The 14476-nt window shown below is 40.0% G+C and overlaps 1 protein-coding gene across 1 annotated transcript in view; it reads left to right on the top strand.

The window, feature by feature from the left end:
- Positions 1-7173, top strand: part of DEUP1 (deuterosome assembly protein 1) — a 67862-nt gene extending 60689 nt beyond the window's left edge. Inside the window, exons 13-14 of the mRNA XM_019472777.1 lie at positions 305-605; positions 7003-7173. Of these exons, the coding sequence (XP_019328322.1) occupies positions 305-605; positions 7003-7173 (472 nt within the window). The remainder of the gene's footprint in view (positions 1-304; positions 606-7002) is intronic.
- Positions 7174-14476: the final 7303 nt, after the last annotated feature.

Here is a 14476-nt window from a genome sequence, read left to right as displayed (position 1 = left end):
GGATAACCTTTGGCAAAGGATGGGTAACAAACACTTAAGGAGTATTGGTATCTTCAATACCTGAATCGAGTTTGTGTTTTAGCTCTTGTCCTGCCACAATTATACAGCAGGGTTGCTCAACTTTAGCTCCAATGAAAGGGTTTAAATTAGTGTGATTTAAGTCACAGCTGAAGCAGGCAGAGAGTGCACACTCAGACATTTACAAAATTGCACAAACAAATAAAATAAAAAACCCCCTTGGCTTTGCTGTGATAGCTTAGAGTTTTAACTGGTTTTCATACTTTGTTTTTTTTTCCTCTTTTAGAACTTTCCAAAAGAAAGATGTACGGGAAATGGAATGTCAACAGACTGCTATGCTCACAGCCAGTGAATACCACAGAAACTGTAGTCCTGCTTTATATGGCCAAGGCAATATCACTGGTTCAAAAAGTGATAGCACTTTATCTTCTCATACACTTCATGGAGGTCATGAAAAGAAAACAGGTTATAAATCTCCATCACCACCAATGGGGAATCCTTTGGGCTTTGGTGGGCCGCTTCCTGAAAAGGGCAGAACAGGCAGTTTACTGAGCCCTGCTTACAATGCAGAAGAAATCAAATTGTCAGTAAGTAACTATTTTCCTATAACACATATATTCTCAATGATCCGTCTGTGGACCAAATGCAGCCTTGGAGGATCCAAAAATTAGATCACCCCTGTTGTCATTATTATTTATACAGTGCCAGCCCAGCAAAAATGGAAATACCTTATCCTAACATAAATGCAGTTTTTCTGGAGATTAAACATCCCCTACTGGGCCATACCTCTGTACTAATAACGATGGTGATAATTACCTGCCATTATGTGACTGTGAGAGAGATTTCTACATTTTAGCTCATTGCCTTCTATATTGGGGCACTCTGCTTCATATTGCCTTCTGTAAGAGCACTCTGCTTTAAGTGTATTTCCATAATGCCTGCAAACTTACTGCCTTAAGTGCTGTTAGACAAATCAAGTTTCTACAGCATCCAATTGATGGATGAAATTAGAGGAATTGCAGCAACTATTTTCTATGTGTTAGCTATTGTATTTGAAAAGGAACAGAAATGATAACTGCTGTAATCCTTATTTTTCTTGAAATGAAAGAGTAATAGTGCAGCATTCTTTCTTTCAGTCTTCATAGGCTGGAGTTTACCAACCTCCATGACAAGTGGGATAAATCCCACTTTGCCGAGGGCAACTTCTTAGGAAAAACTTTCCATAATTCTTTGATTTTAGATCTCTCTTTAAATTTGATCTTTATCCTCTTCCTTAGTACCTTCTATTCTTCCTTAGGCCTCCACTACAGGCCAACATTTTTTTCCACTTGAAAACTTAGCATTTATTTTCCAGACCTCAAACCACGCAACCACACCAACATTAAATAATGGAACTAACAGATTAGTAAGGAATAGAGTGTAGCCATCTCTCTGTCCAGCTGTGATACGTGCATCTTTGTATCCAGGAGACCCTGAACGGCAGGTGTGTGGCTGAGCCTGCAGAGAGAGAAGAGGGAAGACTTCAGCATTTACTGGGGGGAACCAATAGGCAATTTTCTTGCCACCCATCACCTGAAGTAGGAGAGAAGAGGCATCATGACAGCAACAATCATCTTCAAGCAGTTTCTGGTTGTCATACCCCAGTTCTGCTGTCCACTTCAGAAATGGACGCACATCCTTTCCTCTTGGAGACGTGGCTGCTGGAAGACTGTCTTCATAGTCCAGAATCTCACTGTAGATCCCACTTCTCACTGGGAAGCAGGGATTGCAGTGCAGCCCTTCACTGACCACGGTTCCAGCAGCTGTGTCCCAGTAGTCAGAGAGCAGGGAGAGAACCACATAGTCCTTGGTGTTTGACCTCACTTCCATTTTTCTATTCTTATGCTTCACAGGAATTTTAAGTAAATGGCTATTGGTTTCTCATGGCTTGGGAGTCTTCCTCTTTAAACTGCTAATCGTGAAAAGAATTGTTTGGACTTTTTCAGGAGAGTCTGATAAACACCCATTCTCCTCCTCCCTTCTGTCAGAAGTGTCAGACAGAGAAACCAGATCACAAAGCTTCTGTTTCCAGCCAGCTCAGGGAAAATGTCCATTCTGAGACACTTTTGCAAGCTGCAGGGAAACTGTTTCCCAGCTGGCACTCAGGACAGGATCGATGCCAAGACAGGTGACTAGATTATAACAAAAACACTTTCCAGCTGGTGTGTGGGCAAAGTACATAATGAAACTACTAAGCAAGGGATAATTCCAGTACAGTGTCTAAGTCCAAATCAGTGGCATTGAAGCAGGTACAAGTTCAGAAGATTGCCAAAATTAAATTGTCACTCAGACTGACATTGGATACCACAGCTTTAGTGCAGAGATGATTCAACAGTCTGTTACTCTAGAGCTCTGTGTTCAAATGGAAAGCCATTGCATCAAGGAGAAAGAGGAAAAAAACATACAATAGGTTGTAAACCAGAGTTCTTTGACAGAGTTTTCAGGACTGATGTTTCACCAAAGTGAAATCTCCAGTATGTTCAAAACTTTTGAAGATGTTATAATGGACCACTGTTCTGAAGAACATTTGTGGCACCAATTGAAAACATCAGAATTGCAGGTGATGTCCTGATACCTACCAAAATTACTCTGTTGGTATTTAGGGAAGAGAGAAAATAGTCTCTAGGGCTTTAGACAAAGACTTGTATCTCTCCTCCCAGTAGAGAGTCTTCAGCCAACCTTAGTAAATGTTCCACTGGAACCTCTGTCCTTTCACGTTCCGACTTAGAGGTTACATGTGTGGAAGTCACTCCTGCCTTAGAATAAACTAGAAGGCTCAGCTGGGATTTGCTGGAAATTCCCATAACCCCAAAAATTCTTGTTGCAAGGCTTTTCAAACCTAGGGAAATACTCTTTCTCTGAACAGCACTTTGCGGTGTGCTCTCTATCTGAGATGAACAACTTCAGAAAATAGTTGCCTGAGCCGTCCCCAGTCTCTGGGAAGACTATTCCATAGAACAGTCCAATGTCCAGCTTCAAGTTTAATCTTTCCCACAGAAAATAAATGAATAAATAAATAAATAAATAAATAAGGCAATAAGATTATTTGCTGCTTCAGAATAGTCCATTTCTACACAATTTCTCCATTTCAGCTGGAGCAAGCAGTAATGTACATTGTGCTTCCCAATCTGGATCTTTAACTTGTAGTCACAAATACCTTCTCATGTTTATCTTCAGATGATGGACAGTCATTGTCTGTTCTTGCTTTCAAGACTTAGAAAGGCAAGAAAGACTTAAGCTGCAGCAAGGAAAATTTAAATTAAGCATCAGGAAACTTTCTAACGTTAAGGATGGGAAATTGCTTAATAAATAGACTGCATTGGGAAGTTGTGGAAATTCTACCACTGGACATTATTAGGAATGATTTTGACAGTCTTGAGCCTACCCTGAGGCATGCTGTGGTCTGTGCCTCTCACTCTTAGGTATTACTATCACCTAGCTGGTTAGGTACTTAGGCACTCTAAAAACCTTCCTATATGGCTTAGCATTTTTCTAGGCATCTCAATTTTGTTTTTCATATATGAGCAGAAGCATGTTGAAGACAGGCATCTGTACCTGCTGCCTAAGATGTACTGCAGTGTAAGATTAGAGGAAACTACCCCCAAAAGCCCCCAAATTTAGTCACAGCGAGACTAAAATTAGCCAGACCAATTTCTAGTCTTGGTGTTACAAGAACTTCCCTGGAAAGTAGAAGGGGCTAAACATGAGAAGACTTTAACGCTCTGGGATTTGACCACTCATGATTTGACCATGAAATGTTAGAATATCCCAAGTATTAAAGCTTTCTTGCTGCCCTGCTGAAGGTGCATCCAAGAATGCTGGCACAACTCATGGGGCAAGAAAGAGATTAACTCTAGGCAAATTAATTAGGCAGTCTGTGAGAGAGAATAGACCTAGCTTCCTGAAGTGCTTCTCCCCAGCAATCCAGAGTTAATTCATAAGCACTTTGGGTAGTTCTTGCTTAAGGAGAAGACATATTTAGCACATATTTCCTATGTGGAAATATGCATCTCTATCAGGTGCACTCCTTCATTTCCAGGAAATGATGAGGCAAAAAGGTGATTCTCATTACTGGTGTACACCAAAGAAATATGGGATCAGCTGACACTGTAGAAATGAAAAAGTAGAGTCCTTGTTGCCTGACTACCCAAACAAGTTAGGTTGAAAGCTTACCAATGAACACAACTCTATCCAGCTCCAGTTAGAAAACCGAAAGACATAAAAGAAGTGTTATCTGAGGAAAAGAAATTCAAAACTAGGGACCATGAATCTCATCTGAGACATGGATTAAAGCAGTTTCTTTACGGTTTTTCTTCCTCAGGCACTGAAAGTACAGACCATAAAGAACATAGTGAAAGAACAGTCCAGAGACTTCGAAAGCAAAGCTTAGTTGCTAACAAGAAATGTTGCCTTTTAGACTTGTTTAGATACAACCTCCTCTCAAAGTGCATAAAAACCAGTGCATTAGGGACCTATCTAAAATGATAGTCAGTGATGTCCGACCCTCGGGTAAGGAGCTGTAGGAAACCATGATCTGCTTATTCTAAGTGGTAAACATTCTTCTCTCAACTCTGAGGAAATTCAGGAATGTCTCATTTGGAGTTTACAGTGTATTTCAAGAAAAAACACATCAAAGTAAGTACCAGTTGAAGCAAAGGACAATAGCATTGTAGGAAGATAGCTTGATCATGAGGCCAATATGTTTCTAATGACAAGTCAGCAATTGTAAACATTATAATGAATCTCTGAGAATCTCTTATAACTTGATATAACATTTCTGAAGACTAGCACTTGCGTAAATCTCCTGTCCATATGGAAAAGCCCGACATGACTTTTTTTCTCTAGGTGATGACACCTATTAAATTCATATTTCAGATTCACATTTTCCCAGTTTCTTACGCTTCTCATTGGAAGTATTTTATTTGCTCAGTATTGAACCAGTGATTTCAGAGCTGGTATTCAGTAAGCGAAACACATGGCGATTCTTTAAGTAAAGCCTCCAAATCCAGTGTCTTCTTCATAATACAAAAGCCTTCTTCAAATACTTCAAAACAGTACTGCCAACTCTATCATTGAATCCAGATGTCACAAGGAGATATGTTTGTGACCTAGCCCATGAAGGAATAAATGTGCATGTAGCCATGGCATTCAAAATCTCAGGAACAACTCTTCGTATGAAAACAATGATGATTTATGGATGGGAAATCATGCATGTGTTTATGAGGAAAAACAGAAGGCAGGTGATCTCCCTCCAGAGTTTCTCAAACATTGGAAGATAAACCCTGCTAGGGCAGGGATTAATAGAAGAGTGTTGTGGCACAAAGTGATCCGATACCTTTGGGTTCTTTATTCCTACATGGCAAATTAAGTAACATTTTCTTCTCTGCCCTGTTAAAACACTAATTTGGAGGGACTGAGAAAAGGAAGATTCTGCTTTGTCTGTGAATTTCATTTTAGGAGCTCTATACATCAGAAAGCCTGTCTCACTCTAGAAGGATGGTATTACATTCAGAATTTATTTCTATCGCTTACTTGCTGTACTTTGAAAAGAAAAGGGGTTTCCTATAGGAAATCTCTAAATTTCATCTCAAGGTCTGCCGCAAAGAGTTTGAATAGAATAGTGCTTTAAAGCATTTCTCTAGTTAGTATCTTTTGGCCTGAAAAGCTGCTAAAGGGCAGTTTTAAACCAGGCTGAAAGCAAAGACCAAATCTGCCTCTAGTTGCCGTGGAAGCTGGGAATACCCCGTTCTGATACAATGGAGCCTAGAATAAAAATGTACAGGTGTAATAGTATTGGCCTTTTCCACAAAACATTTGAAAATTTAAATCATTTGAAGTCATTCCTATTTGATGTGCTGACAGATAAACTCTCCTTTTTACATTCTAGGAAAAACAAAACCAGAGATTCTAGACTAATAACTCAATCAGTTATTAAAACTATTTAACATATGGTTTAATTAATAAATGTCAATCATCTTTCCCAATATATGATCATATAAAGACAGAAAATTATCTTTCTCTTACTCAGTATTACAGCTAGGTTTTTTCTCAGTCGACTGTTAAAAATTCATGTCATAAAATTGTATTTCTCTATACAAATAAACATTGAATTTATTTAAACAAGCATAATATCTTTAGGCAAAGAAAAATTATTCCATATTTCTTTTGATCAAGACATTGCCATGAATGCATCTTAAGTATTAGCAAAGAGAATTAACAAAAATTGCTGCTTAAAAATTTAGAACTTGTTCCAGCAAAGACTCACTCATGTTCTTTGCTTTACACAACTCTGCATCCCATGACAACCATTTTAAGACTGATTTTGATATGGTTTATGTCACAGACTACTAAATGCTCATTAAATGGAAAGAAGATTTTTCAGTGAACTACTTGCAGCAAATAGAATTCAGTACATTCTCCAGAATATCAGGGCTTGAAGTTGATAGTACTGAAATGAGCATAGGTTTTCTTCCTTTCCTCAGAAAGCATCACAGAGATTAGCAGAGAGCTAAAATTACAGGAGGCAATCAGCAGTACCCAACACTAGTTATATTCTGTACTTCCAAAAACCAGATTGTTGTCCTCGGTCCTGGTCTAAATTATACGAGTGACGAACATCACCTTTAGCTGATCCAAAGATTTTGGAGGTTCTGAAGCAGCTTAATTCTGTCTAATGGGATATTTAAATTTTTAATGGCAAATCTACATCCTAATGCTGTGAATATCACAGATATTCAATCTTCACGTTCACATTACGTCATTTAGGCACCTGAATGCCTTTAAAAATGTATGCCCAAATTCATGTTTTCTTGGAGAGATATAAAGCATTATAGCGTTATTAGCTGCTATAGGTGAAGATGTTTTTCAAATCTAAAAGTTGATAATGCAAACATGTTGTAGTACTTGCTGGCTTTTACTAACCGTGATTTTCTATTCATTGCTCAGTCTCCCCCTGAGATGTCCTTCCTTGCAACAACAGAAAAGTTCCTTCAAGAGGAGGAGAAACATACCAGAGAGTTTGAAGAACGTTTGAATTCACACCTTGAAGAACTGCAAAGACACTCTGAAAATACTCTAAAAAAATATGCCAGGATACAGCAAAGCAGGCATACTTAAGCCAGTCATGCAATTAAGAAAATAAAACCAAGTAATCACCCATGAGTTTCTTAGAACTAAAACTAAACTAAAACTAAACTAAACTAAAACTAAAACTAGCTGCTTAATGTATTTAGGCACATTGCCAATAGCATGTATTTTTAACACCACGGTTTCGATAAGATAATCATTATCCTACGGATTTAGGTGTATTGTAACCTGACTATATTACAAAATATCGTACTCTAAACATATTCTAAAATATACAGGTTGGTTTGCATAGTGAAATTGTGTGCAGCAGAGACCCTGTTGCAGCACTGTGAATTAAGAAAGATGCTTTCAATTCCTGGCTATAGAAATAGCCCTTGGGACTCATCTTGAAATGAGAAGTTTGAGCTCGCTCTTTCTTATGCTCTAAGCCATGTGGGTCCGTAAGAGGAACATGAATAGACAAAGCACGTATTTTGAAGCCACTATTGCTCCTTTTACCAGACCTACAGACTTCACCTGGGGCAGAGCCTGATCTTGAGTGCTTTACATGCTTTACATTAATGCTTTACGATTTTTAAATCCTGTCTTCAGAAGCACCTGTTTTGGTACTGATGTTTCGATACTATGTTGGCTCGTTGTTTAACTACATTGGAATAGGGAAAAAACCTTTAACTTCAGCCAACTTGTTTGAGGTAAGGGCCTAAATTATTTCTATTTTTCTACAACTTAAGAAAACATTATAAAACTGAGCAGAGTTAATTCAACTCCATGTGCCGAGAAACTGCATAATGTTGAGATTCCTTTTATTTGCAATTCATACTGAATTCTGTTGCTGTGCAAGCGAAACAGAAATTACAGACAGTGTTGATGAACCACCAATTTCAGTGAAAGAGATACTGAAGAAGTGCTTTCCAGCATATACTGTTGCCAACTTCCTGGAAGAATCTGGATAAAAATAATACCAGACTGTCAAACAGCTCCGGTTTGTGAGTAAAAGAAGTCTCGTTAATATTCAAGACCACAGCAAAAATGTAAATTGTTTTTGGAAGCTATATTTCCATTAAGACAAAGTACACTACATCACACTTACACAAAATACCAAGATTTTAAATACCGGTTTGGCTCCGTTTGCAATAAAATGAGTAATGAAAACGAGGACATCAAAGAACCTTTTACAGGAAAATTCAGGAAAATTACTAGACTCAGCTGGAGGAACGAGGACTGAATAAAAAGATGACGGAAGGACATCTGAACAAACTAAATATATGTGCATCCTCAAGGGGAGATGTATCTGGGAGTTTTAAAAGAACTAATGAAGACATTTAGGAACCTCTGGAAACAAAGCTAAATTCTAAGCTGAGAAAGATCTGTAGAAGCAAAAACACAACAAAATGTTGTCTTTCAGAAGGGCGAGAGAAGAAAAATACGGGATATTAGCCAGTTAGCCAGATTCTTTTCCTACTGCAAGATTTAAACATACAGCAAGACAGCTTGCTCCAGATCTTCAAAGAAACGTATGTGTCCGAGTCTGGTCCAGGCCTGAGGATCCCTCTCATGACACAGGTCTGTGTGATGATACAGAACGAATGAATGAAATTATCAAAAAATGAGCAAGATTTTTTTCTAAAGCTTTTTAAGATCTGGCCAAGCTACTAACTTTGGTGAATGAAACAACAGAGTTAGTTTCAGCTGGGCTTTTGTGTAACGCCGTATAATAAACTCCCCGTGAAAAGCACTGAAAACTGCAAAGTGCCTGTATCTGAACAGCCGACTTGTTTACTGTTATTTCCTGCTCAGAGCATATTATGCCACAAACGTCCTGAGCCAGTGTGGCTCAAAGTGCCATTTTTTTAACACATACTTACCTGAAAGGTCACCCGTCTCTTCGCCAGCCAAAATCAGCAGAAGTTCCTCATCTGACGATCCCCGATTTAAGCAAGAGCCCGTTGCTGCCCGATACAGTCAGAGCCACGCCGCTGGTTCTGAATACTTTAACCGCGTTAAAAGGTAGAAACTTGATTGAACTGGTGAGAGGTTTCTGAAGGAAAATACATATTCCTGATCTTATCATGCCAAAAATAGTGTGTACAGCATGTACCACGTTTCAAGTTATTTGGAAAACTGTTTAAAGAATGATGGACAGCAGAAATAATAAAGACTGAGAAGTGATATACCTTATGAACAGGGATCGGGGATGTATGTATATTGTCAAAAAAAGGAATAATCAGAAAGGTCCAAGGCTATAAATGTCTGAAAGCACCAATAAAAATGAAAAGAAGTGAATTATTAATCATAAGTTCATTTGACAGGACAAGGTGCCATGTTCGGGAGCTAAGGATTAGCCAAAACACAGAAAATTTCTATTCTACTTTGTGAGTAGCTGGGCAATGGAAAATTCTTGTAAGCTGCTGGACTTCTTTTATGATTTTTCAAAGCTTTACCAAAAAGCATTTTTTTCACTCCCAGTTGAAAGACTTGTTTTAAATAAAAAGAGCAATGGTTCAGGCTGCTACCAGCTTTTTCCACCGAAGGAAAAACAGAGGTCATGTACACACAGTTGCCAGCATGTTTCATCGAGATATAATTTTGAAATCGGTGGTGGTATAAGAGCTGCCAGACCATTGCTGTCCAATTCACTTCCCAAAACTTACGCTGATGGGGCTGTCGGTGAAACGACAGGAACTGAACAGAAACATTTAAAAGTGGCTCGCATGAAAGTTGGGTATTTAGTGCATTTTCTTCCTACCATTTCTTACTCTCTCCTTTTGTATGGGAAGTTTAGGAGTGTAAGAATGGGAGAGTGTCAAAGAGACGGCGGGTACTCTGAACCATGCAGAGAGGAATGCAAACAACAGCAGCAAAACACAGCGCCAAATGAACACAAAAATGGACAAACATTATGAAGAATCAGCTTTCTTGCTTTTCCGATGGGTAGACTTAAACAATGGCTTTAGCTTACCCACTCCGAGGCTAATAAATCTCTGCTGTGATCAGAGACCCTACAGAAAGTGCCTAAACCCCCAGCCTCACTGTTCTGGCTTTATCGTAGTGTAACTGGTTAGAATTCCTGATTTAACGGCGGTACAATAGCACACAGAATCAAGCCCACCACCACTTAATAATTCAAAACTAGACTAACCACCACCAGTGGGAATGAGAAAGAAGTCATCAAGAGACTGTCTAATGAGATGAGCCCCAGGTGACTGTACATCCGTGCTACGTCATGCCAGTCACCAGTTTTATTTACACAGCCCGCTCAGGTTCATGCTGAACTCCTTTCAGTCCTGCTGCTTTCTGCCCGTGGGTCTCCCAGAGAGCAAACAGCTGGAAGGAGGCGGAGGACACTGGGGGAAGGTCCCTACCCTGTATTACATGGGTGGTGGGGTTACGTTCCCGTCTGGCTTTACAACCTACAACAGCCAATTGTATCATTCACAATCACTTTTTTTCCCATATAATTCTATGCAAAATAGCCATCCGCTAGCTTTTACACCAACTGCCTTGTGCGAGGGAAGGTTTTTTTTCCCCTCGGATGCAGCAGTCTGCTGGGAAAATGCTAGGTTAAAGATTGTTCATAGCAGAGCTCGCTTGAATTGGCCAAACCAACGTGGGAACTGTGTGGTGGTTTTTCCTCACTCAAAGTTCACTGTGTCTGAGTTGCTATTAAATCACATGGACACCCTCAAATCCCTAAGTAGAATGTAATTTAATGTACTGCATCTAAATTTCGGCTAGTGGATTGAGCAATGCCCCTAGACACTGATACGCTGCGCTCCAGTGTCCCTTCCTAAACCAACAAACCGATCGGTTTGTTCATCTAATCTACTCTTAACCAAACTGCTAGGGGCTTTGAAACAGATTTATCAAGAATGTGTTTGCCCAGTTACCTTACGAGCACGTTTGCTTGCAAAGAACAGTCCTAAACCACCCCGCCACTGAATTTCCTGTGACAGATGTAGGATTTACTTGACTTGACGTGAACCCTTCTACAACCCCAGATGGAGCAAGGAATCCTACAGAAGTCCTGGTCCTCGGTATCCCACGTAAGCACCGTAACAAGAATTTTTTTGGTTGAAACTTTTCAACCAAATAAAGGTGGTGCACAGAAGACAACATTAGCTGACAGCTCCCTCTGTAGTGATGACAAAGACACTCGGCTGGGACATGGATGGCAGGACTTTGCTTTACTGCTGCACAGCCCGTGAACTGGAACTACTTGCCCTGGTAGGAAACTTCTCCTGGTAAGAGACGTCTCTGTGACGCAGATCCAAACCAGAGAATCAAAGTGCAGGCTCCAGTTCACATCTTCCAGAGCTATGGGAATGTTCAAACCTGCATGCGTACCGCTCAGGCACCGAACACGCATAATCTGAAAAAAGAATGGGGCATTTTCTCTGCCGCGTGTATTTAAAAGCGCTGTTTTCTGAACGTCAGGGTGTGACTAAGTAAACATTTTCTTGTCGATGGATTGAAACAGAAGACCGAGAGCCAATTTCTCTGAGCTCTGGAAATATGTGTAGTTCTTCCTTCAGACCACAGGCAGTGTCGCTGGCTTCTCTCGCTTGGTTTTGGGGAGCTGGGGCCATTTCTAACACAGATGGGCATTTACCTGTTGCGAGAATACTTGACATGATTCCTTTATTTTCTTAGCACTTTCGAAGAGATTTATAAAACTCCATTCAAACCTTGATCTTTAAGTATTTGACTCATTTGATTTATGCTTTGGAAAACTGGTTTTAAGAAATTGCTTCTATAACTTGATTTATCAGAAGGCAATGGCAGGTTTTTAATGACTTCACCTGATAACAAGCACTCTTGGAAACCATATCATAAGTATCTCAGCATGAGTTTTCTGGTAAAATGCTTGTAATAAATCATTCAATTTTGCCCACAAGCTACTGTATGCTGGGAAAAGGTTTGAAACCCTATTTCTAAAATGTTTTTGAAGGCAACTGACACTTGGAGTAATACATACAGTTAAAAAAACAGAGACACAGTACACCTTTGGCTGAGAAGTTCACAGGAGTTGGTATTTGGGCAACTGCCATTAATTTACTTCCCGATTATTTCCCAGTCATTTTTGACAGTTTCTGTCTACAGAGGCCTCATACCATTTTTCCAAACGCGCATTCTCACATCCGATACTAGTAAAAGGGAATTTGGTAGAAAATGTCAGAATCCAACTTCATTGTTTACTAGAGAAAAAAGAAAACATTTTTTTTAAAGCTTCAAACTGTGAAATCAATTCTAGCTTCTGCATAAGGAACAATTCAGAATGCGTAACACTATTTTCCTCTCAATTAGCACTCAGTAAAATTGCACATTTCAGGGAATTGAAATACACAATGTCTCTTATTAGCATTAAGCCATAGGTTCATATTAATAAACATTTGGCTCTGAAAAGATTATTATTGTGACCTGAAGAATTCACAGATGACAAGAGGCAAAGGGAGGGCATAAGGAAAAGCAGCAGAAATGAAACATCTCATTAGAGAAGCAATCTTAAATATTACCTAACCCAACTGACCTTTACCTATTTAGTTGTTATCAGCCAGTTAATTGCTCTTACGTGTCACAGACTCAACTCTTGCAGAAAATGAAGAGGAAAAAACCTCACATAAGGACTCTGAACAGTTTCAGGGAAGGCTTTCCAAATTATGAAGTTATTGCTTGGGCTGATAAAAAAGCCCTGCGGGTGGAACGGATGGAAACAAATCCGCTCCTCAGAGATGGGAAAGTGGCAGGGACTTTGTCAGAGCCATCAGAAAGTATCACAGAACAAGCAGGGACAGGAAAACCTTGGTTAAGGATCTATGGAAGAGGAAGATGAGCAAGAGGAATCTATGGGAGAGGTTAGCGGAAAGTTTGCTTCTATTCTAGATGCCCAAGACGCCAAGTACCCTGCAGAACGCCCGTATTTAAACAACACACACTTTTGTTCACTTCCTCAGGCACAAATTTCATTCAAGCCGAACACCTCCTTTCAAAAGAGGGCCAACGATCAGAGCTCTGTCGCAGCCACCCCTGACTGAGGATAAAATAAAAATAGGACAAAAAGGATTTGGTGCCTGGGAGAACAGAAACAGCTGGGAGACAACACAGACTAAGCAATTACTTTCACAGATGCATCATTTCAGATCTCTCCAGCTGCAGGAAGCGTTCTCAGTCCTAAAGCACAGATAAGTTTCAGTCTCTGTGCACGGCTCGGTGAGCACAGGGGTTCCACAGCAGCCTTCCCGCCGGTCACTCGGTAGGCACACGCTCTTCTGGGCATTACACCATGACCATATTGTCTGTGTAGTTTGTTGTGCATATATTCCAACTGTGCTGCAAGTTGCGGAGGGAAAAAGCCAATCTAACAGGTCATCCAAACTCTTCCAAGTTTTTAGCAAATTTTGTATTTCAAAAACATCTTAGTCTGCAGGGCCAGTTTAATTCTAGGCACTACCAACAGCAGTGGCACAGCAAGCGTCATTAGCTGTGACCATCCCAGCATCATTGGGTATCTGGCTCATTCTGAACCGGGTTAGTTCATAGCTGGCCATAGACTCACCGCGCTTTGGGAACACGTGCCTTAGAGCAATGTCTACTGCAGGGAATTGCATGTGCTTGCCCAAGTTATTTTTTTGCGACACAACTGTGGTTGGCAGTAGCGTTCTGCACAGGAACAATACACAGGGTTAACGCAGGAAGCAAGGCACGGTCTTTGGCTGGCACGCATAAGAACAGTCCCACTGACTTCCCTGGGACTATCCCCATGCCAAAAGACAGCACCTGAAGTGAAGATTCGAGGGGTCCTTGACTGCTGTCACAGAAATACTTCCTGCTACACTTCAGCGCGCTGCAGCATCACATTCTTCCTTGCTTGGCCTGTATTTAAACAGCAGTTGAGAGTTCTCAAACTCCCTCCCCAAAGTCTTCTGAAGCTTAATGCTTACTGAGTGTGCCTTATTTATCTGGATGATAAAGAGCTGTAGAAGAACACAGGATTATTGAACCATTTTGATCAGTTTATAGTTTGATTTCTTAGAATAAAACTGCCTAAGCTGCACTCACAGCTTCCTTTAAGTGAGGGGGAGAGGGGGATGTCACAGGACAGCAGATTAGAGACCTAAGTTATACTAATGGTACTTTTCCTTCCTTTAAAAAAAAAAAAAGGTTGTTTGATTTCTTAGAATAAAACTGCCTAAGCTGCACTCACAGCTTTTTTTAAGTGAGGGGGAGAGGGGGATGTCACAGGACAGCAGATTAGAGACCTAAGTTATACTAGGTACTTTTCTCCTTCCTTTAAAAAAAAAAAAAGGTTAAAAAAATCAAGGGCTATATCCAAAAT

Source organism: Aptenodytes forsteri, unplaced genomic scaffold (assembly GCF_000699145.1).
Source record: "Aptenodytes forsteri isolate BGI_AS27 unplaced genomic scaffold, ASM69914v1 Scaffold75, whole genome shotgun sequence".
In the NCBI taxonomy this organism is placed as follows: domain Eukaryota; kingdom Metazoa; phylum Chordata; class Aves; order Sphenisciformes; family Spheniscidae; genus Aptenodytes; species Aptenodytes forsteri.
The sequence above is the reverse complement of the archived record's forward strand: the minus strand, read 5'-3'. Positions and strand labels throughout refer to the sequence as shown.